Source organism: Chaetodon trifascialis, chromosome 1, assembly GCF_039877785.1.
Source record: "Chaetodon trifascialis isolate fChaTrf1 chromosome 1, fChaTrf1.hap1, whole genome shotgun sequence".
Lineage (NCBI taxonomy): Eukaryota > Metazoa > Chordata > Actinopteri > Chaetodontiformes > Chaetodontidae > Chaetodon > Chaetodon trifascialis.
Genome location: NC_092056.1, coordinates 13,266,398 through 13,294,059, shown reverse-complemented (window position 1 = coordinate 13,294,059; position 27,662 = coordinate 13,266,398). Strand labels below are relative to the sequence as shown.

At 42.4% G+C, this 27,662-nt stretch overlaps 1 protein-coding gene across 11 annotated transcripts in view; it reads right to left on the bottom strand.

Moving 5' to 3' along the window:
- The window catches only part of plekha7b (pleckstrin homology domain containing, family A member 7b), a 65,949-nt gene that overhangs the window by 2,412 nt on the left and 35,875 nt on the right, over positions 1–27,662 (bottom strand). For 6 of the 11 annotated variants that reach the window (XM_070963517.1, XM_070963525.1, XM_070963516.1 and 3 more), the window contains 22 exons: positions 26,062–26,166; positions 25,325–25,397; positions 24,750–24,850; positions 20,703–20,881; positions 18,790–19,218; positions 18,060–18,597; positions 15,616–15,699; positions 15,029–15,163; positions 14,078–14,131; positions 10,455–10,526; positions 9,198–9,278; positions 8,473–8,622; positions 7,675–7,776; positions 7,458–7,569; positions 7,044–7,246; positions 6,258–6,449; positions 6,059–6,173; positions 5,719–5,834; positions 5,247–5,465; positions 3,105–3,332; positions 2,379–2,512; positions 1,954–2,102 (listed from right to left, as the gene is read on the bottom strand). In XM_070963517.1, coding sequence (XP_070819618.1) covers positions 1,954–2,102; positions 2,379–2,512; positions 3,105–3,332; positions 5,247–5,465; positions 5,719–5,834; positions 6,059–6,173; positions 6,258–6,449; positions 7,044–7,246; positions 7,458–7,569; positions 7,675–7,776; positions 8,473–8,622; positions 9,198–9,278; positions 10,455–10,526; positions 14,078–14,131; positions 15,029–15,163; positions 15,616–15,699; positions 18,060–18,597; positions 18,790–19,218; positions 20,703–20,881; positions 24,750–24,850; positions 25,325–25,397; positions 26,062–26,166 — 3,571 coding nt within the window. Of the gene's footprint in view, positions 1–1,953; positions 2,103–2,378; positions 2,513–3,104; positions 3,333–5,246; positions 5,466–5,718; positions 5,835–6,058; positions 6,174–6,257; positions 6,450–7,043; positions 7,247–7,457; positions 7,570–7,674; positions 7,777–8,472; positions 8,623–9,197; positions 9,279–10,454; positions 10,527–13,279; positions 13,361–14,077; positions 14,132–15,028; positions 15,164–15,615; positions 15,700–18,059; positions 18,598–18,789; positions 19,219–20,702; positions 20,882–24,749; positions 24,851–25,324; positions 25,398–26,061; positions 26,167–27,662 lie in introns of all 11 variants that reach the window. The other 5 variants (XM_070963563.1, XM_070963536.1, XM_070963520.1 and 2 more) reach the window with 4 other exon arrangements.

Sequence of the window (27,662 nt, the reverse complement as noted above, 5' to 3'; positions counted from 1 at the left end):
ACACATGACCATCAAAGTGTTCAAGATCTGTCAACCTCAACTTACTGTGCTCGGCTTGCTAATGACACTGATGGCGGGCGACACAAATACAATCTAATAACACTGTCATCGTTTTTCTATCCGGATTCTGGGAAAAGTTGACTGAGAAACCTTTTGTTAAAATAACAAGACGAGAACGCTTAATCCACCTGATCCACACTGATGCTAAACTTCTGTAAATCCAGTACTGAAAATAACAATAGCTGCAGTCCTAAACGACAAATGTGTCTATCTCTCATTCAATGATGAAAGATACTTGAAAAATGAAAAATATAAAATTGCAAAAACATGAGATTACACATTAGACCATCAAAAGAAGATTCAGCTACAATTATTTTTATCAGTTAATCTGCCCATCATTTTCTCTAATCAGATAATCGTTTTGTTTGTAAAACATCATATTTTCCCAGACCGTTGTTTCAAAGTTTTCTATCATACTTGACCAACAAAAGAGTTAAATCCTTTCATATGAAAAGCTTAAATCAGCTAAACTTCAGCTTTTTTTGCTTGAAGAACAAAAACAAATCGCTTTCTAAATCACCAAAGCAATTGCTGATTTTTAGATGCTTCTCAAATGTGTGCTAATGAAACAGTTCTTTGCTGATTTTACGACGTGCACATGATTTGAGACAACACGTGTTTTTGCTCCAGAATCCCAAAGAGGGAATGATTCGAAGGTATCTGATGAGATGAAAGTCATAGAACGGTGTGAATGTCTGCAGTTAATATCACCTTCACCATCAGTCGTTTATTGTGATCTGCGCGCAGCGGCGTGCTTTATTCCTTCATCATTTGAACATTTCATCAACTTTAAAGAAAAAAAAGCCATGAATAGTTTAAGAGGCACTCCACGAGGAAGCTTGTTTTGCAGATCATTAATATTTCGCAAATAAATTAGAGGTTCTTTTCAGTATTTCCGACAAGTAATTACAAAATACCAAATTTAGAATAACAAATTCAACAATCAAAAACACCTTTTTAATATATACTGTACAGAATTTCCACGCTTCATTTTCCTGCTTTTATGCCGGCATTATTGAAGTCTTTCATGCATAATACTGCGAAAAAGGCACTACTTTTAATTCAGGGTTTTGAAAGTGCACCCGCATACCTCACTTTAACACCAAAGGGAGAGAAAGTCATTGATTCAGTCTCCACTGACAAGATGCCACCAGTTATATTCTCTGACATTTCTCTATGCTGGAAATAATGTTATAATTGTTGACTTTGCCTCACTGTGCATATTAAGCTTCCACACACGCTGACAGCTTGAGTGTTACTGTGTGTGACAGATATATGTGTGTGTGCACGTGAGTGTGTGTGTGTGTGAGGCAGACGGACTGACAACCTGGTGCAGCTACAGTGAAAATGAACTTGCCTGTCTGCTGTAGAGTATGAAAAAGATGAAAAGTGAGCGCAGTGTCTTTTATGCAGGTTCAGAGCTACGTTCAAAGCAGCAGCGATGGTATGCAGAAGGAGAGTGGAGTTTGACTGGGTCATTGATCAGCACACAAAATGGCCTCATCAAGCGATTCCTCCCCTGTCTGAAAGATTCTACATGGATCGCAATTAGAAGCTATCAGCGCTCCTAAGAAGGAATAATGTTCAGTTATTAGAAAATGAACAGCCTCATTGCTTGACTCTGCACCTTACGCCCCTCTCATCTCCACTCCATCAATCCAGAATTCTCCCTATTACCCCATCTTCTACCAAAAGATGTCAATGTGATGCTGGGAGAAAATTCACCGAAGCTGTCAGGGCTGGTACACTTTTTTTTTTTTTTTTTTTTTTTGACAGATAGTAATTATTTCTGTAAGTGTTTCTGTGGAATAATAATTTTACACTCCTTTATAAAGCAAAGGCGTATAACCCCACAACAACAGAAAATCACTTCAAATGATATAAATAACCGACCTGCGACGAGTTTGCTCTTGAGCGAAGCCTCCGAGGCGAGGGCGTAGGACATGGTGATGATCCTCTCCTGCTCCTGCAGAGCTGAGTCCAGTGCCACCAGCCCCACCTCTGGCTTGTCCACAGGCACTGCGGATGCTAAGTTTTGTACACTGTGCCAAGCACAAGGAGTTAAAAGAGCAAGCTGACCAAACATAATGCATTAATTATTAATAATGAGGAAATGCGTTGATTGGTGTGAGGCTGTTTTCTGGCCACATGTCAGAAGGCATTTGAAGGCAGCAGGACGTTAGCCCCTTGCTCATGAACATGGGAAAGGGTGGATGGTTGGCAACAAAGAGCCTGAACCTGCATTTAAATGGTTTCTTTGCAAACTTCCTGAAATCCCAGAATCAGCCATTTATTTTATCTCATTGTATTTAATTTACCTGGACTTTGCTAAGATGCTCTTGATGCGCTCCACCTTGCGATGGCGATCCTCCACCTCCTGTGGGCTGAGAGGCTCCTCGGGCTCTGAATCTATGTAGCGCTCCGGGATCAACACTTTCTGAGGCTTGGAAAGCTACACGACACAGATACGGTGTGTGTTAAGATCTAAGCTGCTAGAAAGAGGGAAAGCAATGTTCACTGAGCTAAGCCTACAACAAGGAGTTACACTGCTCTTGGACATTTAGCAACTTGGTTAAAACTGCAAAAAATATTTGGTCTAACAGCAGAGTGTAGCTGCATGTCAGGCATCATTATTTTCTAAGTTATTTTCAAGTAGTGTTTGATGTCTGTCTGTTTACTTCTTCTCATTTGTCAGTCACTGCATTGGCCGTGCGAAGGTTTGTTCGTTTTTATACCGCTGACCAAAAGGGGGTGCTCATGGGACGATACTGTGCTCTTTGCGAGAACCGAAAAAATGTCATTTCCAGCGGAAAAAATGTCAGAAATGTATGTACTGCTTAGTCAGCAAACATGTGTTTGCTGACATGTCCACTACGTGCCTTATAATGAAACCTGCGATCAAGTTCAGGCAGACAGCTGCTCGTTTAGTTCAGCACCCGCCTGAAAGAGAGCCAACCTGAGAGACAACCCTGAGTCCAAAAAAGCTGACAGACTGCGTGAAACAGTGTGCTCAGAACTGTGCTCAAAGTTCGAAAATATCTCACCTCTTTGTTAAGGTCCACGTCATAGTCTAGTGGTTCCAGGTCGACCTCGTGGGTGAGAGGGGTTGTGGACGTGGAGCGGAAGGTCAGCCATTCGTCAGACTGTGAGCGGGGTCTCTCTTTGTGCTCAGGAGGTCTTTCCTCCCCCTGAACACTCCTAACGCCCTGCGCCTCCTCCCCCTGAACAGCCCTCTCGAGCAACTGCAGGTCAAAGTCCTGCTCTCTCTTCCACTGGACAACGCATAGAGGAAACAAAACAGACTGTGAAACAAATGACAGGATGCTGCCATCAGGTTGTCTTGTTCATCAAGTAAATGTGAAAGTTTCACTTGCCTTCACACAATATTTCATGTAACAAGTACTGTGCAACACTCTAGTTATCACTGGTTACTGGCTGCAGAGAGACAGAGTGTGTGTATGTGTGTGTGAACACGTGAAAAAGGGAAAAAAGAGCATGCATCGATACATCCGAGATATATATGCATGCTGATGTGAAAGTGAAAGCTCTCAAATCACAGCATGCTGTAAACTCTCTACAACAGTGACAAAGACGACAGCACACTGACACTGAAACGAACAGGAAAGATCACTTCACTCATTCCGATGACAGTTTCACCAAACACCACCATATCGTACATATTCAGGGGAAAAAATGTGATAAATAAAAAACATGGCAATGTGAGTTCATTAGAAAATTATGTTTATTTATTTGCAAACATTCACATTTGAAAAAGGAAGAGCTCTTATAACTAACAATTAATTTGAAGATAGAAACGCAGAGCAAACACTGAAATCACTTAACCTATATGAAATGGATGTCATACACATTAGTACTGTCTAAATAAAAGACTGGGAAATGGGACGACAATAGGCCCCAATCCACTAATACTCTCTCAGACCATCTTTGTCTTCATTTAAGTTAAAAAAAAAAGAAAGAAAAGAAAAAGAAAAATGGCATAATTAGGTTGAGATGAGTAAGCTTAAATAGGCTTTGCTGAGTGTATGTCAATGTTTTGGTCAGTAGAAAATAAGAAGGCACTTTCTTTCTCTTTCTCCCTCTCTCTCTCACTGTCTCTCTCTCTCACTGTCTCTCTCTCTCTCACACACACACACACACACACACACACACACACACACACACACACACACACATTGGGGACATTACATAGACTTGCATTCATTTCCTGGAGACTTACTGTAACCGTAACCATAAACGCTGCTTAACTAACCCCCAAGTCTTCCCCCTAAAATATAATGATTTACATTATGGGGTCTTGCCTTTTGTCCCCATAAGGAAGGCGAGTCCCCACAATGTGACTGAATCAACAGATTTATGTCCCCACAGTGTGGGTAATACACATCCACACACACACACACACACACAATCACACACATAAATGGACTGCTTAGACACAGCGACAGCGCTTCATTGAAGAAAAGTGAGCATTACTATCTAACTGAGGAGAGACGGGACTCAGGGGAACAGACACACTGTTACAGGGTAGAAAACAGTATGGTAGTATGGTAAAAATAAACTGTCAGAGTGAAAGCAACCACAGCCAATACATGGAAAGATCAGTGAGGAGAGGTGAGAATGGATGGATGAAGCAGTGTTAGGGTCTATTACAGGAATGGATGGATGTGAGGTGTAGATGGCTTTGAAGGCCTGTGTCTGAGGTAATTAGTGTGTTATGTGTTTCATAGGCAAAGATATGCTGATTGTAACCTTTCTGAGCAAAAATACCATCCCTATTCAATGTAATTATTTCCACTTCATGATAAACACAATTATATAAGTACTGTACACACTTCTTATGTTAAGTATAAAGCAGAATCTACTTATCTGTGTAAGCCTTTTTCTCAGGAGGCAATGTTGTTAGCTACACCTGCGCTTTTCCTACCATGACAAGTCAAAATGTCTGCTGTAAAAAAAGCACTAGTCTGAAAACAACATGCATGAAATAAGCACAGTGAGAGCCACATCCTGCACTGCTTTAACGTGTTACTATCAACTCTGTAGTGTCAGAAACAGGGAAGAGATACTACACTGAGTAAAGGCATGCATGACTACCGCAGATCGCCACTCTCTGTTTGGTTGTCGTCATGCATGACAGTGTGACGTGTGAGATTGTTCTAGTAACATACTGATCCCAAGTCTGCCGAAAGCGGGCGCGAGGATGAGGCACGCGACGATGGAGAGGCGTGGCGGTCTCCGTGACTCAGGGTGCGTTTGCGCTGGCGGACGAGGGCCTTCTGGTGCCTCTTCATCCTCTCCAGCTGCTCATCAGCACTCATCTTGCCTCTCTGCTGCTGCTGCGCCGGGTCCCCGGAGTACAGACGCTCCAAGGCACTTTTTGGTCTCTCCTGAGAGGAGTGGAAAGAGAGTCGATAACACGAGCAAGTAAGAACATAAAAACAAACCATTTCATAGATGGTTGTTTTAAATCTATGCAGTGAGTCAACATTGTAGTTTATCGTCTATCTATAAAATTTATGAATGTATTATGTAATGTATTAATATATGTATTAACATGAGCCCCAAATAACAGAGAATTTAACTCTATTTCCATTGATATCATCTGGAACTGGAATCACAGAGTACCGTGCTGTCTCTTACTGATGAGTCAACTGTGAGCTTCACCTTCACGCTGGCAGCTGAGGTTGCTCTTCGGAGGGTCACATACGAGGAGATGCTTGAAGACTGATTTAGCCTAAGCGAGGAGGAAGCTACTCCTGAGGGGACAAACATTACATTTATTGATACTGTGACTTTAAATTGCCATCTTTTTTTATTGCTGTTGTTTTTGTGTGGACTCCAGGAAGACTAGCAATCACTTTGTGGAAGCCAATGGGTATCCAATTCAAGAATAAGAATATATCCAAATTTGTCGCATTGTAGCATTAGAGATATGCTACAGCTGCATAAATCTATTCCACTGGCTCTATCATCCACATACCTCGGCTAGGTAACGTCTGGTAACCATCACGTCCAGATGCCACCACACCGATGTGGCTGGAGCCGTCTCCGGCTCCCATAAGCTCTGGATCGCTCAGGAAAGGCCGAAGTTCCACCTGAGATCGACAGACAGAGAGGAGAAACTGTGTAGTTTTGTGTTTGTGCTGTTAAGATGTGTACATTTCACACACTGCATGTACCTTACTGTCTCCATTAGTGTACTGGCCAATCTCTCTGTCTCTTTTGCGTTCATCTGACTGTCGTTTGAGGCCGCGTACAGAGGTGTGTCTGATGACCGTTGTCTCCCGGGGCAGCGGGGGCACAGCAGGGGGATGCTCATCAGGACTGTAGAGCTGAGGTAGAGGAGGTCTGGGAGGCACATCATCCTCACCCTGCACACAGAACAACTGTGAACTATGGATAAATACTCAAAAATGACAAACCAGCACCAACCTCACATTGCTCTACACAGTCCTGTCAATGGTGCCTTACTGTTCTACTGTAGGGTTGCAACGGTATGAGGTTTTCACAGTGTCACTGCACACTATATGACATTAGACACACAATTACTATTATCAGTTACTGTGACCCTGAAAGGAACAAAAACAGAAGGATAGTTTTGGTTGAACAAACGCTTTTTATTTATTAGAATTTCACATATTATTTTGTCTTTACAGACATGAAAGTTTATAGAAACAAAACACAGCACTAATATGTATCACAGATTAATGCACATGGTATGACAGCCATTAATTTTCATACCACTGCATACCGCTGCAACCCCAGCAGCAAACGCCAGTAGTAGCAAGAAGTAGAAGACTGCTAGCCTAGTGAACATGGATGTGTGTAAATAATGCTGGATTTAAAATAGAAAAAAAACCTGTGCGACTAGTTTAGTAGCGTCACGTCGTATTTTTTTTTTCCAAGCACGGCCTGTCTTTTGTAACAACCAGCTGAAGTTTGCTCCCGCGGCAAGGGTCACTCACCCATTTAAGCCCACTGGTGACGGTTGCAGAGTGGCGTAAAGGCTGCTGGCTGGGGCTGGAGGAAAGGGTGGGGGTGTGGCTACTGGGGCTGAGGTGGGGGCTGTGCTGCTGCTGCTGCTGGGACGCTCTCAGCTCCATAGCAGACGGGCTCCCAGACACAGAAGGCACTGATGACGCCGACACTGAAGGCACAAATTTCCTCTCTGTGGGGGATTTAATGTATATGAACATGTAACATAAATACACACACGCTGTAAAGACAGTGTGTTATTTTCCCATGGGAAATGTTCAAGGCATTAGCATCGAGTGTACGATTAAGAGCGTTAAGGATGAGATACAGTAGCATGACCGTGTGGCTTGCACTGCATTGTACAGGCAACAAATATCATTTGCTTGGCACTCAGGTGGTCTCACCTGGGTTGGTGACGGAGGAGATAGTGACTTTGTAGTTGGCTTTACTGGCGCTGAGGCCTGCGATAACATCCTCAATCCTCCACAGCTCTTTTCTGATCTGGACTTTCTCTTGCTGCTCGAAGAAAAACACAGAAACACCAGTAGTCTGCAATTCATACAGACCCAGCCATTAGAGTGAAAATGTGTGTGTGTTAGCAGAGATCAGTGAGCCTCAGACCTGAGAGAGATCGCTGCGGCTCATCTGTCCCTGCAGGGCCGACTTCAGCCAGTCCACATCTCTCTCCAGCTGGCTGTACTCGTTCCATGCGTTCTCCATCTCCTGCAAAACAAAACAGAGCACGCTCAGCTTATAATGAGACATCTCCTGAGGTTCTGATCCATTACAGAGAGACAGAGATTTCCCGTCACACTTAGCTCGTACAGTAAAGCCCATGTGTGTTGAGATGGTGCTTGGAGAAGTAGAGTGTCTTGAGCTACTTCATGATTTTTTGCTTTTTCACTTGAAATCAAGTTTTCTTTTTAAATATGAATCACTTGAATTTTGATCTATTGTTTCCATTGTTCAGTAAATTTCTTACACTCTCAGTGTTAGAAATGCCTTTGACACTGGCAGCCAAAAATGGTGGTTTGTCTAAAAATGTTTTATTGAAACTCATCTTTTTCCATTTCAACACTAAATATTTTGAATATCAGTCTACATTTTGACTAAAAAAATGTACACATGAGTTTCTTTGTAGCCTCAGGTTTGTCCCCGGGCACTCATTTTGATAGTCACAGTCAACCTGAAACATTGCCCCACTTGCAGAAACCATCAAAACGGAACAGTTAAAAATAGAAGTGAACATCTTGTTTTCAACCAATAAAAACACAATACAAGTACGTACTACAGGTTTGAGTAGTTAAATGAAGTACACTGGAGGAGGCAGCATGTTGCATGTTCTAAGTTTAACCACAAAGTCAAAGAAGCATTCTCGTTATGAGCGTAAAGGATCTGTGAGTGCAGCTTGCGTCTTACTGTGGAGACTTTGGATATTTCAGCCCTGATGTGCACCACATCCTCTTGTAGTAATTTCTGCTGATAGGCAATCTTCTCAGCATGTGCTGGCTGATCTCTGTACTGCTCCATCTGCTGGTGGGAAACATCCAGCACAGACTCCAGCTTGTCCTAGATAAGGACATGAAAGACACAGTGATGCAACCTTGATTCCCAAAGAGTTGGGAGGCTGTGTAAAACATAAAGTGATCATTTGCTAATAATTTTTTGACATATAGCCAAGTGAAAACAGCACAAACACAATGTATTTAATGTTTTACCTCATCAACTTCATTGATTTTTGTAAATATCTGCTTATTTTGAATTTGATGGCAGCAACATGTTTCAAACAAGTTGGGACAGGAGCAACTAAAGACTGGGAAAGATGCTCCAAAAACACCTGTTTGGAACATTCCACAGGTGAACAGGTTCATTAGTAACAGATGATTGGGTATGAAAGGGGCATCCTGGAAAGGCTCAGTCGATCACAAGCGAGGATGGAGCGAGGTTCACCACTTTGTGAACACATGATTGTATAAAGGATATTAATACATGGGCTCAGGAACACTTTGAAAAACTGTTATCAGTAAACAGTTTGTTTGCAAATGACTGCATTCACATCACATAAGTACAGGCTGTCACACACAGATAAAGACTGTACATGTGAAAGGAAAAGGAAAAGCTGACTTTATATATAACACACAAACCTTGTCCTCCTTCAGACTGCGTATCGTGGCCTCCAGCTCCTGCAGAATGTTGTCTTGTTCACACAGTCGACTTAATTTTACCTGAAGGGGAAACATACTGAAATAATAAGAATGCAGGAGAACAGAGTCTCTCTGTTTACCTCCAAAAGACAAAATGCACAGACGAGACAGCACAGAGATAAAACAGTGACTGGTCTGATGAGATACAGTGTCTGTTTATAGCAGAGGTCAGCTGCTCCATTCTTGTCTTCACTCAACTGTATTCACAACAGCTCAGCCAGATAAGACGAATTGATCGTCTAGTGTAGTCTTCGCTGTCTGTAAATATGTCAATAAGGCTCATCTATGTGAAAAGCCCCGGGGAATTCCTCTCATCAGCGCACGGAGAAATATCAAAAGGCTCTCTACTGTCTGGTGTGGGGGTGAGATCTGGTAATACCCATTATGAGTAATCATAATCAAAAATCCATATTTTCAAATTCACTTTTGGAGAAAACCGTGTTTATTGAGAGTGACAGATTTGTTTTCCCAGAAATGGGTTATGTGTTTATGAAAACAACATAAGACTGCCTAGTTCACAGTCTTTCTCACACAGTGTATTTTTCCCTCAGATCTATTTATCATTCTGTTCAATTAATAATTAAGCTGTTTTTATTTTGCTGCTGTATATTGTTGTTTTTAATTGCATGAAATATTCATTGTTCGGACAATTTTACTGGCAATTTCTTATAAATTGTTAAAGTGGAACAATGCTAATGATGAAAAGCCAGGACATCCATCTTATTTACCTCTATTCAGCAGAAAACAAAGAGTGAGAAAAGCAGGATCAGGCAAATCAAACTGAAAAATTTAACAGCTCAACATCTAAAACTCCCATTACATGTATTTTTCCCTTTAAATTGCAGGGAGGAAAATAAAAGCTGTGGTCGATACTCTCAGGCCCTCACTGTGCAGAGTGGATGGGTGTCCCCACAGTGTTTCAGTGTACATACGTTCCCTTCCCTCCAAAGCCTCTGTTTACCACAACTTAAGAAGACACACACCCACACACACACACACGCACGCACACACCCACACACACCCACACACACACACACACGCACGCACACGCACACACAGTAAAACACACAGTAAAGTCAGACTCAAGTCAGCTGCTTCTCTGTAGTGGATTGTAAGAAGTCGGAAATGGAGATCTTAAAGAAAAGGAAGAGACGGATAAACATCCTTAAAATCCTGAGAACTTAAAGATTCACTTACATCAGCATCACTTTCTGCTATTTTCACAGGCCTTGACGGTCTTTCTGTTTTTAAACTCTCTCGTCCAGTTACCTGAAATTGCCAGTAGCCACAAATGAAATAAAATGTTTAATATCAGTAATAGAGTGACATGTTTTGAATAGCTTTCTTTTAATACTTCTAGTAAACAGATAACAGCAACTGCATGGATTTTCAACATACAGCGATGCTATTAGACACATCAAGCTGGATGGACAAAAAAAGAAACAAAAAGGCAAAAAAAGCATGAGCTGGTATAACAAAACGTTGTGCAGAAGTGGAGCACAAACATTTATGCAGAGAGAATTTCTGCATCTTTGTGTTCGGGGAAACCCTAAAACCCCAAAGCTGCTCTTTCCTGGCTGCTTATTACTGTAAACAGTCAGGTCCTTTATATCAACCATGAGGGAGGATTCATCAAGTGCTGATTTAATGATTTAAAAAAATATGTTGGTTTACATTGTAAATATTTGAGGTTGATGTAAACTTTAATTTCATTATTTCTACTTCAAAAAGCAACAGCAGCTGGGTGAACGTTACACTGTCAGTTATCAGGGCCTCTAGTTTCACGACGGCGTGTTCGGGCAGTATGTTCTGGCAGAGAGAGCAGTGACAGTGTGGGCAAGGCCACTGGCAACAGATTAGGTGTAGCTGCACCAGCCATGGCATTATGGATGTCATGGACCTCATCGCAGCTTAACGTGACATTGTTTAAGATCTGTAAAGGTTCAGTTTACCAATGAGATCCATCTGCCTCCAGACAGACACACCATAATGGCCTACAGCTTCGTAAGACATCTGCTATCCCGAAAGCGATGCCACTAGCATGGCTGAAAATAAGGAAATGTGTCTGCCAAATGGCTTAAATTAGTACTTTCTTTCATTACGCTTGTGGGATTTCTGCGTCATGAAAGTGACTGAAGATGCGCTACACTCTATTATTTACATAGACAGACTATTATTTACAGCATTGGGGAGTAAGTAGTTACACATAATGGCATTATTTAATTAAATTACAAAGTAATTGTAATCTGTTACTGTTACTGAGAAAAGATATGTAATCAAAATGTTGGTGGTGATTACAAAGTCATGGCATCTGAATATATTCTTTTCAATGTGGAGCTTATATGTAGAATATAACATTGATTCTGTTGTTTTGCATCTTTTCTCTGTGCAGGAACATCTTTCTTTGGCATATTTCTGGAAGTCAGCAAAGCCACTGGGACAAACTAGTGCAACATCATCAAAGGTAGGACAGCTTACGAGGAACTGTCTCTACGTCTAAACAGGCTCCAATCATTGAGCTGCATGCGTTTCGGTTCTGTTATTTGAATTTGTACCACCACTCATCAGCCAATCAAATCAACGACATTTCTCTTGGCAACCTCAATCTGCCATGCCATGTCAAGGCAGGTGGTCCTGTCAGGAAAAAACTGTAAAATTTAACAGTATTTTCCTTATAAAATCAGAAACAGGCTCTAACAGTGTAGAACGTGTTTACCAGCAGCCAAAATGTTTAACATCATAATGCTCAATGTCAAACCTGAGGAAGGTAATATAACCACAATCAGTCACATACAGTTAAGCTATATTTGATTAAGTAATTCAAATAGTTAAATTACTTACTACATTTTTATCCGGGGGACTCATAATGTATAACCTTTCAAAAGTAACCTTCCCAACACTGATTATTCAGCGTGGAAGCAATTAGCAGGTGAGATACCAAATCCTGAATGATCCCTACAGCATGTGGGTTTAAGCCTTTACACCAAGCTTAATATACTTTCTCCTTTTGTGCTTATGCTTGTTAATTTTTCTCTTTTGCTATCAGTCTAATAGTACAGGGCCTGTCAGTCTGAGCATCCTATCCAGACGTCCTCCGGTTAACGGGCCAGAGACTTGTCTGCCGGTCGTCTTTCACGGTTAGTGATGCATGAGGCTGAAATGTGTGGGTGGAATATTCATAACACACCCACATCTGGATCACCACACCCTTCACGGTGGTACGGACCAGTGCAAATGGGAGACTCCGTTAAAGGGGCATTCCACCTATTTTACATGTCAAAGTCAATTACTAGTCATGTGGAGCACCACACAGCCTGTGAGAACAGTTTTATAATGTATTCTGTGGTTCTGGAGGGATCTTTGTCAAGTCTGGGAAAACGACTCAAATTATCACCAAGAAATCTTTGCTTGGGCTTGAAAAGTTTTTAAAAGAAAGCCTGCGTTACATACTGGCAGCACTGAGTTTCAAAGATGTGGGTGTTTACCAGTCAGGGACGGTCAAACGAAACAGATCACGCTAAAACTGTCAAGTCAAAATAAACACATTCTGGCCACTTTTATTTGTGTCTTTCACAAGTTCGCCAACTTTATGTATGTTAGTTTCTGTAAGTAACTTTCTGTAGTTGTCTATCATGACCATGGTGGACACGCACCACCTCACATTATTGTCAGCTGCCACGATGAAACCAGAGGCCCTAAAGTTGTCACTATATTGCCAGTATATTTCTTTAAAGAGCACCTTTGGGTCATCTCTTCTGCCCTAACAAGCAAAACAAAAGCAAAATGGAGATATAACAAACATCCATTCAGAAATGCTTAACAGCATGCAAGGAAGTCCTCTGGCATAACGACTTCCTTCACGTCATCTCAGTTCTCATAGCAGTGTTGGGAGTATCACACAGTGAATGATCGGATCAGGGTATCCATGTGCAAAATCCTGCATAATTTCCAGGGGATGCATCACATTCCTTTTGAAAAGCAGTGGAATGGTCTGTTTCACTTTGTATGCACACCATCCTTACATTCCAACAGTACCCAAAACTCGGAGTGGAGTTTTCAAACACATTGTGTACTGAAACGATCATCGGGTCAATACTTTGGATCTGTTTTGAAACAGGAAATGGAGAGGAGTTACAGGACGTACTGTACATCGTTAGATGACCTCCATCCATTCCAAAACACAACCCAGGTTTCTAATTAAAGCACTGTGGTGTTAAACATACAAATCAATTAGGCTCAAATGCTTCGCACGGGTGTAAATGGAATATATGCCAACAGCTAGCTACAAGAGACAGATTGCTTAAATACAGCAGTAACAGGCCTTTGCAATTATAATACTTCTAACACTCACATAGGAATTGGAGTTTACATGACTCAGACATTTTAGAAATTCAGCCATGCGCTTATAAAAACTTCAATTCCCATCAGGAGGAGCTTAACATCTACATGTGCTGGGGTGACATAACTGCATCTGAAGGTACATACTGTCATCCAATGGAAAACACTGAACATCAGGACATCTGCTAATGTAATAAGCCAAACATTCAGTCACATTGGACCATTTGTTGGACTATTAATGCAATTTTGTTAATCCTAAAATTGATTATTTACATAATAAGAAGACAGTTAAAAGACATGCTAATTCCACCTTAAGGAGACAGTAGAAAAAGCACAGCGCAGAACAGAGGAGAGACAGGAAAGGGGGAAACAGGGAGGCAGATGTAGGACGCAGCAGCAGGAGAACAAGATTGCAGTCCACAGAAGGGAGATGGAGGAGAGGATGAAAAGGATAGAGTGGCATTTACTTTGTTGGGGCCCACCTTCAGATCTAGATACTCCAGGTCCTTCTTCAGTTGTATGTAAGTATCATCAGCCTTTAAATGAGCAGTGGAGAGATAAATCATTTGAAATGAAGCTGCAAAGGATAATGGGTGACCAGATGACTCTTAAGGCCTTTATTTGCTGTTCAGAACTTTAATTAACTTGGTCTCAATTATAGTTTACTTCTACCTCTGTATTTTTATCCACAGTTCTTAAAGCCAAACTGTAATTAAGTAATGGTGTAATTTTTTTGAACTGGCTGAATGTCTCATGTTTGACCTCATACACAACTGAGCAACGCAGGTCTTGTGCATGACATGTGGTCAAACTGAGTGTACGCATGGAGGATGGCCAGAGAATGGTTGGATGTCAGAATCTGGGTGGAGTTGTCATTACTGAGCACCGTTGCAGCTTCACTGTGGTCTGCTAGTCTTACAGCAACGCACTGTTTGTGAGCAGGCTCATAAGGGAGACTGTGGCTGCTTCAGAATGAAAACATCAAGAGCACACAGACATGGAGACAGACGTGTGTTGCATTCATCACATATTATTCTGTGGCTGTGAACGGTTACATATCTATCAAACAAAGGAAAAGTGTAAAATGCAGGCACAGTCGACAACCAACAAGCTTCAAATAAGGCATATTACTTTTTACAAATAGAATAACACACAGCCTCTGGAAGCCTTTGATTATGATTAAGGGAGAGGGGTGACACCTAGTACAAAGACACAAATGTATAGCTAAAAGGCAATTTGGACAGTCTGAAGTGCAATGCAGCACATGCCAAAATCCTTGAATAAGCAAGACAACCAAGCAATGCCAACAGACTGCACAGTCTTATGAATGACAGGGAAGTAATGTGTGGGGTTGGCTGGGGAGAGGGGGACCATGTTGCACTGGGGTTGCAGTGTGCAGCAGAGGAGGTTAGGGAAGTACGGGGGCCCCTGACCTGCATGCTGGGGCCTAGAAGGCCGTTGTGCTGGTGGTGCTGCAGGTGAGCGAATGCATCACTGGGGCTATGCACACCAGCCATCTTGGCCTGGTGCCTCCGAAGCTGAATGAGGAGCAGAGTCAGCTCCTCTGGCTGCAGCCAAGCCCAGGTTTAGGGGGCCGGAGGCCAGTGAAAGCACAGAGGAATGAGAGAAAATACTTGAGAACCATCTGGACAGTACATTAGCTGAAAGAGCTAAGTGCTTGAGAGGCCAGCATACTTTTGCTTCATCAATGTCCTACTAATAACTTAAAATGCAAATGCAAGAGCTGCACTATGGCGACTGGGAGGATGATTTATTGTGCTATCAGGGACTGAAACAGATATCATAATTACATAAAAAAAAATTAACTCAGCTTTCTGGGGCTTCACAAAATCAGTCCACTCAATCAGGCCTAGACTCTGCATCTTGACACGGTCACAGATTTTGGACGGAGTCATTCCTGTTCATACGTGCACTGGCTATCCTAGACGACTGCATATGACACATGATACAATAATAGTGAAAGCAACTTGTGTAGTGAATGTAATAAAGAGGCTTGTACCGTTTTGCCATGCAAGCTGGGTGCGCTGACGGTGTGTGTGATGTAGCCCATGGCTGGCATGGACCTTCTCTCCATCTGGGAAGTCTGTGGAGAAACAAAATTCATCAACTTGTTATTACAGATCTAATAGAGTCAAATCAAACAGAATGTCTAATTTAGTAAGTAATCTTCAGTCGTGTTGAAAGTGAGATAGACCATTCTATCACACTGAATCAAAGTTAAACCATTGCCTCCAAGTCTGCAAACAAACTTGACTACACAGCAGATTTATTTTTCATCTATCCCTTTCTCCCTTTCATCACTCCCTACTCTTCTTCGAAACAAGGTGTGCCCTGAGTTTAACACGCTACAGGGCTTGGAAAATTTGACGTTTTTGCTTAACACACAGAATTAGTGAAAACCAGGCCCACTACAGAACCTTAAAAGGACACAAACAACAAGAGATTTAATTAACTACACATAAATTATACTAAACCTGCTTTCTTAAAATAACATTTGTTTGCTACCAGCAAGAGAAGCACTGTAAGCCATTCCCTTTGAGATTCCCATGCCACTATTTTTTTGCTGTATAATAGGTTTTTTATTTAAATACAAGATCAGAAGAAAGAGACCGCTGCTGATGTTTGAAATAGAGTAGAGATGTTTATGGGGTGCTGAGGAGCCCTGGGCAAATTGGATTAGCCGCTAATAAAACATACTTCTTAATGATATTCCACAGAGGGATACAGATCGCTATTACTTAAGCGCACTCCAGCCAGAGAGCACTATTAGCCTCAAAGATGCTGGATGCACCAAAACTAAGTTCATTGCAGACTAAATTTAGTTCCCATAAACATCGCTCCCTTGGATCGTCCTGCATAGTCACTGTGGCTCCTTTTGTTAAAAATGTATCTTCTTCTAAAGAGTTTTCCATAATTGTGCGTCATTCTATTTTATGGTTATAATTAGTGTCTTGACACTCGGTTGAATGATGGAGGAAACAGAGCATCTGCGACACTTTGTTTACTTGTGTAAGGCCAACGGGTTGGTTGTGAGGCTTGTGTGTGTTGGCAAATGTGGTGACGGTTTGGAGGGAGATCTTTTCACATGTGGAGGGTGTGGTGGGCAGACAGCGCAGGGTGTGGATGACAGGACGGCCCCTCGCTCCGTCTCCTGCGGCGGTGGTGGTGCTGTCTGAGCGCTAGGATGGTTTGGGGAACGGCGGAGTAGCAGGCTTTCACTCGCACATGCTCACACCACCTGTGAAGCGGGGCCTGGGTGTGGACTGTGTGAATCTGCAAATGATTCACATGAGCATCAAAGTGTGCGCGCTGAGAAGCTCGGAGCCTTCTCATGCTCCCGATCTTCCCATGGTGTCCTTGCGAGCTCACAACATCCTTGAAGGCAACAGATACCTCACTGTCCAAAGCTACCGTGAGAATGAGACCTTTGTCATTTGGCTCTCTACATGTGAATCAGATTTCACTTCAGTCCCATGCCAATGACAGGCTGCTGACATTTACTTTGTGCCAGTATTACAGTGTTAAATCACCAATGACTGACTTTCAGCACATACATTCATCAAGGGTTGGACTTCCATGCATCCATTATCTTTACCAGTGTGATGTGATACCACACTGAGAACAAACCTCCCGATGCCCATTGCAGCCACTAGTCCTCTTTGCCAGTTGTATGTACTGATCTGCCAAGCATTTTTTAAATTCATCCATTAATCATTTTGTCTATTGATTGTAAGAAATGGGTGAAAAATGCCATTCACAATTATCCCAGGGCCAAAAGTGATGCATTCACATTACTTGTGTCCAGTCCAGTAGGCAGCCCAGAACTCAAGGATATTTAGTTTACAGTGATAGAAAACAAAGAAAAAAAGCAAATCACATTGGAGAATCTGGAAGTGTTTTTGCTTGAAAAATGGTTTTAATTATGAACTGATTATCAGAAATAGTTGTCATCAGACTGCATTTGCAATCTCCAGAGAGTAGTTTTGTCAGACAGGTGTTACTGAGACATGGTCACATGTTTGCACTGCTAAAAGGAATAAACTACACTGACCATGTTCATCGCACTAACTGACTTAATAGTCTTTTGATGGTAGTGCTCTATGGCATGGAGGCATACGCTGTCTCAGCCTGTGGATACATGGACAAGACTCGTTAGTAGGATACATAACTTGTTTGCTTTTAATAGAATTTGTCTCTTAAAAACGGCTCGAGATCAAGTCATACGATACTATATTTTTTTATGTTAAGAGTAATACTGACTTATTCCATGGATACCTTATTCCTAGACTAGGCTGTATGATTGCTAACCTTGGCAACAGCACATCAAGATTTCAGCTTATATTTTATGCTGCAGTGGTGAAATCTAAATTGTCTGGAGAACATTTCTGAGAGGCAACTTTCACCAAAAATATCTTGCTTCCTCTCCCTGAGTAGGTGTCCTACCTGAGAGAGTTGGGCACAAATGTGGCCGGGGGAGCTGGACCTTGTGCTGTCCCCGGGTGCCACTTCATCCAGGGGCCTGACTGTGCGTCTGTCTGAGGGGGTGTGTGGCCTGCGAGGGGACAGGGGTTTGAAGGAGGAGGGGACTGACGGTGGGACTTCACACGGGGATGGAGGGACAGAGATAGAACGTGGCATCTCCACAGTAACTCGAAAAGAAGAGTCTGTGAAGTTGGGGCCCGTGTAGATAGGAGCAGTGGGGCTGCCATGACGGAACTGCTGCCGCTGCTGCCACTCGTACAGCTGCCACACCATTCCCTCCTTGGTGGCCATACGCTCATCGGTGGACATGCGGAAGTGGCTGAGCCGGTCATGCGCATACTTGTAGTCACTGGGCAGGTTGCATGTTACTGGAGGAGAGCTGCTGCCAGACGGGAGACGGGGAGACTTTGGCAACGACTGATAGGCGGCATCCGCTGTGCTGGCTTTGGGCTTTAAGGGAGGAGTCCGCCGAGGGAGGTTGTATTCAGCAGAGGGAGCACTGTGGCAGAAAAACACAAGCAAGTATTTTAAATGAACAACTTCACATTATCTGCCCACAATTCTTTCTCGACAGAAAATAGAACGACTGAGCAGTGAAAATGTACAAGTCCTCATATTGACCACTAGATGGAGGCATTTACTCATTTTATTTTTCAATTATTTTCTTCATCATTATTCAATTCAAACTGACCTCTTCGGTGGGTCCCCTTTATGAACTTTGACCCACTGCTCCACCTGAGCCAGCGTATTCTTCCTCTGTACATGTTTGTCAGTGTCTGTCCGTGAAACAAAGCCCCTCTGATAGACAAGATTGCCGTTCTGTTCCGGTGGCAGAGCCACCTGGATCACAGTTTGCTGTCCATTCTTGTGGGTGGCGCCATCAGCGGAGTCTGGAGAGAGTCTCTCTGCTCTTTCCTCTGTGGACGACTGGCTGGGCCTCCCTTGGATCTCTAATCCGTACCTCACTTCGTCGCCATGAGCCAGCTGGACACCATTATCCGGGGGTTCCTCTCTGTCTGTCCTTCGAAGGCTTTCTTGCTGAGCTGAGATCTGGTTGATGGGGACATGGTTGGACTGTGGGACTGCCTGCTGCACAGCCTTCTTTGGCTTCTCCACCTCTCTGCAAAAAAGTGAAGCAGGATGATTTAATACATCAGCAAAAGTTAATCCTGCCTGTAAATGACTGCAATAAATTGCTTTGTAGAGAGCATGCACTGAAGTGTTAAAGTACTTTCAACTACTACACATCTACTCGTGTACAGTTGTTTAAGCATCATCTAATTCCCCCTCCTCACCATGTATTATGATGAAGTGCAGCTCTATTCTTAAAAAAAGGGATTACAGAACATTAAGCAGTGGATTAAAAACACAGTGGGCGCTCAAATGAACCTTTAGTGACCTTAAGAGTAATTTCCTTTTACTGGGGTTTTCACAGAAATGATTAGAAACCATAAAGAGCTATTCAACAACTTTCCATCTGCACATTGTTATATCTCTCAACAGAGAGGAAAGAAGGAGCGTGCTAAAGAATGAGCGAATCCCCGGGGAACAGAAATGACTCACTTTGTCTTCATCAAATAGCTTAGGACAGCATGCCACTCCTCTCAATGTGTCATAAGGGTTCATGCTTAAATTCATTCAAATAAGGGGATACGTCATGATTTTCAAACTGCACACACTTAAAGTTTGCTCATTTGTGCAGAATACAGTCACAAGAGGTCAAATCTGACGGCAGGAATGGTAATAAAAGGTGTGTTTTAGTTGACTGAGGTTCATGTTACATGTGTACATGTAGTCATGGTAGATGGTAGTTAGGTGATCACTCCACATAGACCTCAGCGGAAAATTTGGTCTTGTTATCTATTGTTACTTCATTAGTGCAAAGCATTTTATATAATTAATGTTTCATTTCGAGGGACCAAGCTAAGACTGTCATGTGGAACATTGAGTGCTTTCCAGAATAAAACATTCTGGAGTACTGACTCATAATGGCCTCTAGGTGGCATTATTGCACAGACCATTCAAACCCTGCAGCACATCCAACTAATCTCAGACTTGGTCTAAATGCAATTTGTTATGCATTTGCCACTATGAAAGCAGTACTGCAGTCATCAATTGTAAATATTTAATATAAAGTACAATCACGCTCAGAAATCTGCTTTGTACATTGTGATCAGTGGGAAATGGGCTGCAAAATTCCTCATCTATACCAGAACCCCAGATGTATTACACACACACACACATACATACACATACACACACGTGGAAACTGCAGACATCTCAGTGCCCCATAACAGATGGACGTGCTGTGGAAGACCTTATGCTGTTACAATAAAGCCCATGTAGGTAAGAAAAGGTTGTGAAACTAAACCACTTCAACACTAACAGTGTAGCTGATGCATAAATATCTCAACACATAATGCTCTAGCAAACCAGAGTACTATTTGTTTGAATATCTTGACACCCAGGTTCCCTTTATGATATCATCTCGGGACATATCCAGTTCACAGAGAATGATGTGATGCTTCACGCGGGAAGAGATGTTGGTACTAGAAGCCCGACCAATGTGAGAAGTGGAATCGTACTCAGTAGAGCGAGACCAACCTCTTTACAGTGTGACTCTGCTGCATCAGCGCAGCCTGGTTCATGGCCCGGATCCAGCCATTCATGTCCTCTTGTGTATCCGCACTGAAGAAATATGTCCGCATCCCGCAGTGTTCTGCCTGTGAGCCAATCACAGAGTTCTTATTGTAAATGTAGGAGCGCATTCCTGTATGGCTCGCCTATCACAGAGAGAGAGATCAGGAGGGAGAGAGAGAGTGGGAGGATGTGAGAACTTCTTACTGAAGACAGGAACAAACTGCCAAAAAGGTTGATGAGTGAAAAACTTTGCTTTCTTGTTTACTGAGATTGACAGCTGTCAACTCAGTGAGGACAAAGTTTACAGCAACATTTTACAGGGCGGGAGCAAAGTGCTGCAGCAGAAACAATGTGAACGTTGTGCTGTTTCTGGCCACAAAAAAGCACAACACAGGTTATATTTTCCACCTGCTTTTCACAAAAGCTTCAGCAAAAAATATACAATCTCTTTAGCACACAGAAATTAGGTAGCAACTGCAGCAGACAACCATACAGTTGCAACAAAAGGCAATTATGGGCATCTGTCAGCATTTTAGTCAGGATACCCCCCTCCCACACACACATACACTCGGCATAAACATCAGCTTTCCTTTTGCTATTTCTATGTGGTGGAGCAAATCAATCCTAACACAACCTAAGGCAACCAGCAATACACAGTGAAGGAGGATTCAGCAGCATTTTGCACAGTTTCATAGTGTTTTATCTCCTGTTGTTTGGTCTCATCCTTCCACGGTCATACAGATCACCTTCACATTTGAAATCTGCAAAACATGGTGAACTGATCAACTCAATATACAGTAAAGTTTGTAGTTTGTAATGTCTAATCAGACGGTATATCTCATTAATCAACTTTTTTTTATGAATGAAGCTACTTATTTCACCTTAATTGCAACCTCACCATAACAAAATTCATGACCAGTTACCATGAGGGCATCCATGACACAGGACTGAACTGCAACATAGCGTCCGTTGTGGAAAGAAAAAAGAACCCCAAATAGAACTCCACTATAATAAAATACTCTATAAACATGCATAACAAGTACAGAGTTGACTTAAAGGGAGCGCTACCCTTTTCAGCACGTCACAATTGATCACAACTGCAGACTGTCTGTGTGGTTTTTAACCTGCTGAGTGAGTGAACCATATACAGCCTTTGAGATCTTCACTGGCTTAAGGTAAACATTTTAACACAGGAGCCTTTCCAGCCAATCAAGACTGTAAACTGAATGCAACCATTCTACCAAAAGTTATTTAATCTTTAGGCAATGTGTGAGAAGGCAAACACCGTAAAGTTAACAGTTACTGTTGTCGTGTCTATTGTGAAACAGTATTAAATGAATGTTTGTACAGCGGGGGGCAAAGTGATGATGGCAACAAACATCCAAAGAATTGCAATGAAATCAGAGAAGAGTGAGGGAAACCCCGTCATCCCACCACTCCAGTGATGATGAGAATGTGATGGGTGATGTGCAGTTTGACAAGACAAATGCCAGAGCCACTCAGCTTATAGGTATATGAGAATGATCATGTGAGTAACCGTCCTCTCACACTGTCCAGGAATTGGGTGACTATAAAGAGTTATGAGTCCTGCACTGACCGTGTAATTTTCTGTTTCATTTCAAACCTAATTTGCAGTGCATTGGAGTACAGTGCCAAAACAATAACTAATGTGTCCAAGTACTGATGGACTACAGTATACATGCAAAACAAAAGCTGCAGCACAATTTGCTTGATAAAACTAATGCCCCCCCCATGAGCTCTGGCATTGTCCACTGATGACTGGAGTCATGCCTGTACACGATGAGGCTTTGATGCACATTTCCAAATGTGCATTCAGCAGCTACGAGCATGATATGAAACAAAATGAGCTAAACATGGCGGTCCACTGATGAGGCTCAAGTGAAATCAAATACCTATTCATGCAAGACAGGAAGCCTGTGTGATTCAGGACGGCCGCCCCGCCGAGAACAGTACTCACTCCGCCCGCGCACACACACCGGGTCACAATGGGAGGCAATTGACCAACAGGGAATGAGAGAAACACAGTGAGATGAGCCAAAATAAGAGAACAGAAAACAACAGGAAGTAACAGCAGATCAGTGCTGACTCAATACAAAAGAACAGAAATGGCTCTGGCTGTGGTCTTATGGCAGTCATCACAGAAGCAAGAATGAGGAACAGTGACAGCATCAAAAGTGTTTCGATTCTCCACAATCAGACTCATCGTGGCACCGCCTGCAGTGCTTCAGGGAAGGGGAAAAAAACTGAATATTTCAGAGAAGTACAGAACTGACTTACACAACATGTTTTCTTATCTATCCTCCATTCACGTGCTAATCAATCTGATTCTAGTGTCACCATTTCTTATCCATTATTTCAACTCATTATTTCAGGCCAGCACAGACCGTAATCTAAAATTCACTGTACACGTCAGTAGCTCTAATAGTCCGAGGCGTCCCATTGTTCAGCAACACCAGATACCTTCTAAGCTGCTGTCATGCTAACGTAGCAGTAACTGAAATGCTCCAAAGCACCTCAGATACACGTAATGAAATCTCCTGCTCTTTAATGCATGATGGCTCAGAGAGAGCTGAGGGGAATGGAGATCTCTTAAATACAGGGAGGAACAGCAGAGCCCAGGCTCATTTCATCTAACCTCACACATACTCCCCAGCAAGTGGTGGGAGGGGACAGTGAATAGGCTGAATGTATAATTAATATTCCCAGCAGCGCAATTATCATACAAATTCCTTTGTATGTAATATGATCTTTAAAAAGATTTGTACCACACAAGCACACACGGTCATACGCACACAGACATGCACTCACACAGAATACAAGAACAAAAGGCAAAGTACAAAGGAGCTGGAAGGATTGCAACAGAATGCCCCGAAGCTGCAGTGGTGCATCAAACATTCAGGCACTATTGTTCTCTGCAACAGGCTCTGTGTTCCCACAGAGGAGGAGCTGGATAATGTTAACACTCCCGCTGTAACCAAAAGGCATAAATCCCTTTGCTGTCCTCTGGCAGAATTCACAGGAGGTAAAGAGAAAATGACTTTGCAGGAAAAGTTCTGTCACACACTTTCAGATAAAAACGACACTATTACCAAATGCCGACTGGCTCTATAAGGTGCATTACCAGAAGCGGGTTATGTGCCAGTCAGATTTCAGTGAAAGAATGAAGCTCTAGCACTGTGCACGCTGTGCAGAAGACTGAGCTGCTGCAGCCTGTCCAGCACACTGTTAGAGCTGCTCGAAACACAGTGAAAATCTCCTTCAGCCGCTGCTCACAATAGGTGAATAAAATAAGACCACGCACAGTCTGCTTTACCTGAAATGCATATGCTAATATGAACTCATCTGCTCTTTAGAAACTGTGACCAGAATACATCAAGGGTTGCACTGCAGCCATCCGCTGTAACACACGCCACTGAGTTTGTGTTTAAAAGAAAAGGTCAGTGACCAGAAGGTCAGAAGTTCCATCTGACTCCACACAGCTGGACTTCAGAAAGAAGCCTTCAAACATATAGCTGGGATGCAAGCAAAAACCTTCTGGAACAAAAATGTGAACATGAGTTGAGGAGCAGAGCAAAACAACACTTTTCTCTCTACTTAACTTTGTCAATTTAACAAACTTCTCAAACATGCAAACATTCTCAAGCAGAGGTTTCATGTTGTCTTACTGCAATAAGCAGCTGTAGAAGAAGCTAATGTAAATAAAACAACCAGATCAGACAGGAAGTAAACAAAACTATGTTCAGCTCTTGATACTTGACTACTCAGCCCTAATTGTAAACCATAGACTGTCTTCAAAAATAGAATAAAATAAATAAATATGGAGGAGAATTGAAAATGTGGTTGAGGCAGCAGGTGCTCCAACCAGCTTTCCTGTGTTACAGAGGTGATGGAGCAATGAGTATTCTTAATAAACTGTTAGGAGTTTCGCTGGCTACACATGGACATGACAACTCCTTTTATAGATCTGACTGCATGCCACTCCAGCGTTACCTTGAAAGCGTATTTGCGGTTTATGTGGTCATCAGGCTCAACCGGCGCTATGACGTAACTGGGCAGAGGGATGCTGCCGAGCACCGTCTCCTCTCGGCTGTCTGCGAAGCAAGCACATGCAAAACGCAGAGAACTGTCACAGGCATCCAAAACAACAAAATCTAATTCTGCCACCATCTTTTACAATGTTTACGAGTGACTGCAGATTTATGAACAGCAGGGAAATTAAAGAGGCATAATTCATGGGTGACTCTTGTCTGGACGAGGCCACGTAGCAGCATGTGGCACGAGGTGGCATGTGGCTTATCTATTATTCAGTGTGATTAATGGAGGAGAGGAGGTGGGTGCCCCGGCAACACAAGCTGAGATTACATCCCATAATAAAACACTCAAGTTAATAAGGAAGGAGAAGTGTGAGGAAGAGAAAGCAGGTGAGAGTGAGAGATAGAGATAGGTCTAATCATAGGCTGTCATTAATCAAGAAATGGTTTGGTTTGCATGTCTGATTTAACAATCAAGACCATTTTGATTTTTGTCTGTTAAACCGCGGCCAAGTGCACTTTTCGCAGACTCACCTTTGTAGTAAAACAAGCAGTAGTCTGACAAAACAAACCACTTCCGTTTCCACAGTCGCATTCCAGAGCTGTCCTGGAGGTGAAGGGGGAAACGCAACACACACTGTTTAGAAATCCTCCTCGCAGGAACACATTATAATTCACATTTTAATTAAAAAGCGTAGTTTGGGAACGTAGTGCTCGTTAGCTGCGAAGAAATGAGTGTGAGTGTGTGAGTGTGTGTGAGTGTGTGTGTGTGTGGGGGGGGGGGGGGCTATGTGCATATCATTAGAACAGCAATTAAATTTCATTATTTCTTTTTCTTGCAGCATTTGGTACAAAGCTGCCGCCTCAACTCTGTGTTTGGTTGCTGCTTTTTCGTCTTTTTAGGATTATATGCTCTCATGAGACACTCAAGTCCAGATTAAAAAGGTTTTCAGGACAGTCTGAGCATTCATTTTGTAAATGTTACAGTTCATAGAATATCAGATTATACACAAAATGACAGAATATGAAGAATTAGAAAGACAGACACGGGGAAGGAGGGAACGAGAGAGGAGCCACAATGAAGCACTAATAGTCAGGAAATGCTCACGGCAATGATCAGCTGCTGTACAGTGAAGAATCTGAGAAGAGTTCTGCAAAGACAGTAATCTCTGACTATGTGACTACTATGATTTCTATTCCACAGTGCGACAGATCTGAACATTTGGTGACTCTTTCAGACTCACAATCAGAGCAGAGGAACTGCAGCTCACCTGTTTATAGAGCCAGCCTCTCACCACCACTGGGATGTTGAGGTTTCTTTTAATAGCATGATCCCTCTTGCCAAAACTGTGTACTTTGCCCGTAACTCTGGAGCCCTGCAGAAAACAAGGAAAAATCAAAAGATTTCATTATGTGGGAACTTTGCTGTAGAACTGCAGCCTATTAACTATTAACCCAGGGGAGGCTGTACATTCAATGCAGAGGGTGCATGAATGACCAGGAGGAAAAATGTGGAGCAAAATTTAAATTGAATAAATGCAGCTCATAAACAAACAAGACTGATCTGATGCTAGCAAGGCTAGCTTGCTAACCCAAATCCTTTTTGGTCACAAATTTTTGGGCTCCTGAAGGGGGGCGTGTTTGAGAACTACTGGTGTACACCATGGCAGTGCCCTCCACAGTGGAGAAAACAAATGCAATGTTACTTGGAAAGAAAAGACACACACAGTCGAGTAAAATGGCCTTCTTCACTGGAACGTCCTTCTTTTAATGAATAGAGGAAATACGGACCGGCTGTTCCTGTGGATGACGACAGTTTCTCTGTAAGAATTAAATGATTTTTCTCACGTGTGTCTCTACAGAAATACCTGGGGCTGTCAGGCTGACTGGCTGGAGGAAGACACAAATGTCGAGGGGACAAACATGCAGACCCAATTCCTCATACGGAGTCCAAAATATGACATGTTTTAATAAGACAAAATGGAAAAACACCAGAGGGACTGAAAGGTGAGGTGAGTCGGTCACACAACAATCGTCACACAGCAGTATTTTTTTTTAGATTATCTGCTAATCTACGGGGTATTTTTCTCATCATTTGATTAATCGTTTGGTCCATGAAATGTCTTGAATACTGCTTGTTTTGTCAGGTCAACAGTTCACAACCCAAAGATATTCGGAGTGCTGTGACACTAGACAAAGAAAAGCACCAAAGTTTATATTTGAGGGGCTGGAAATGAGAAAATGTTCGGCATTTATGCTTAAAAATAATGTAAATGATTAGTCAGCCAAAAGAATTGTTTCTCATTAATTTTACGTAGATTGAATGACTGATCATTTCAGCTCTACAACAAAGTAAACAGAAAATTACAGATATTTCCAAAATTATTAGCAAGTGAAACACTAAAGTCTATCAGTGACTTCTAGTTGCACTAGAATTTATGTAGAGCGGGTTTGGTACCTGTGAAAGCAAAGGGGACTGTGCGAAAAGTTCAACTGTCTTTCAGTGGCTCCCAGAGGTGACGTTAGCCATTTCAGACTTCTCTGTGAATGTATTGCTGTCCTGTGCTTCAGCGCTGTCCCATATTCACTGACAAAACATGTTTGCGGCAAAAATTTCCATGATCTCGGTGGAAAGAACAGCAAGTCTATCACAAAACTGCATAACGTACACCGCACCCCAGTTTAGTCCCACAGGATGTGCATTTGGAGTTTTATTACGCTTGAACGATTGCTAAATTATTGCGCTCTAAGGCCATCAATCAGAATGAGATAATGTCTTCTAGTGTTGATTAAACCAATTTATCAACATGAGCATTAACAGCCGTCAGGAGAGCCAATAAGAAAACCAAAAAAAGACCTTTAGTTTCTGTTT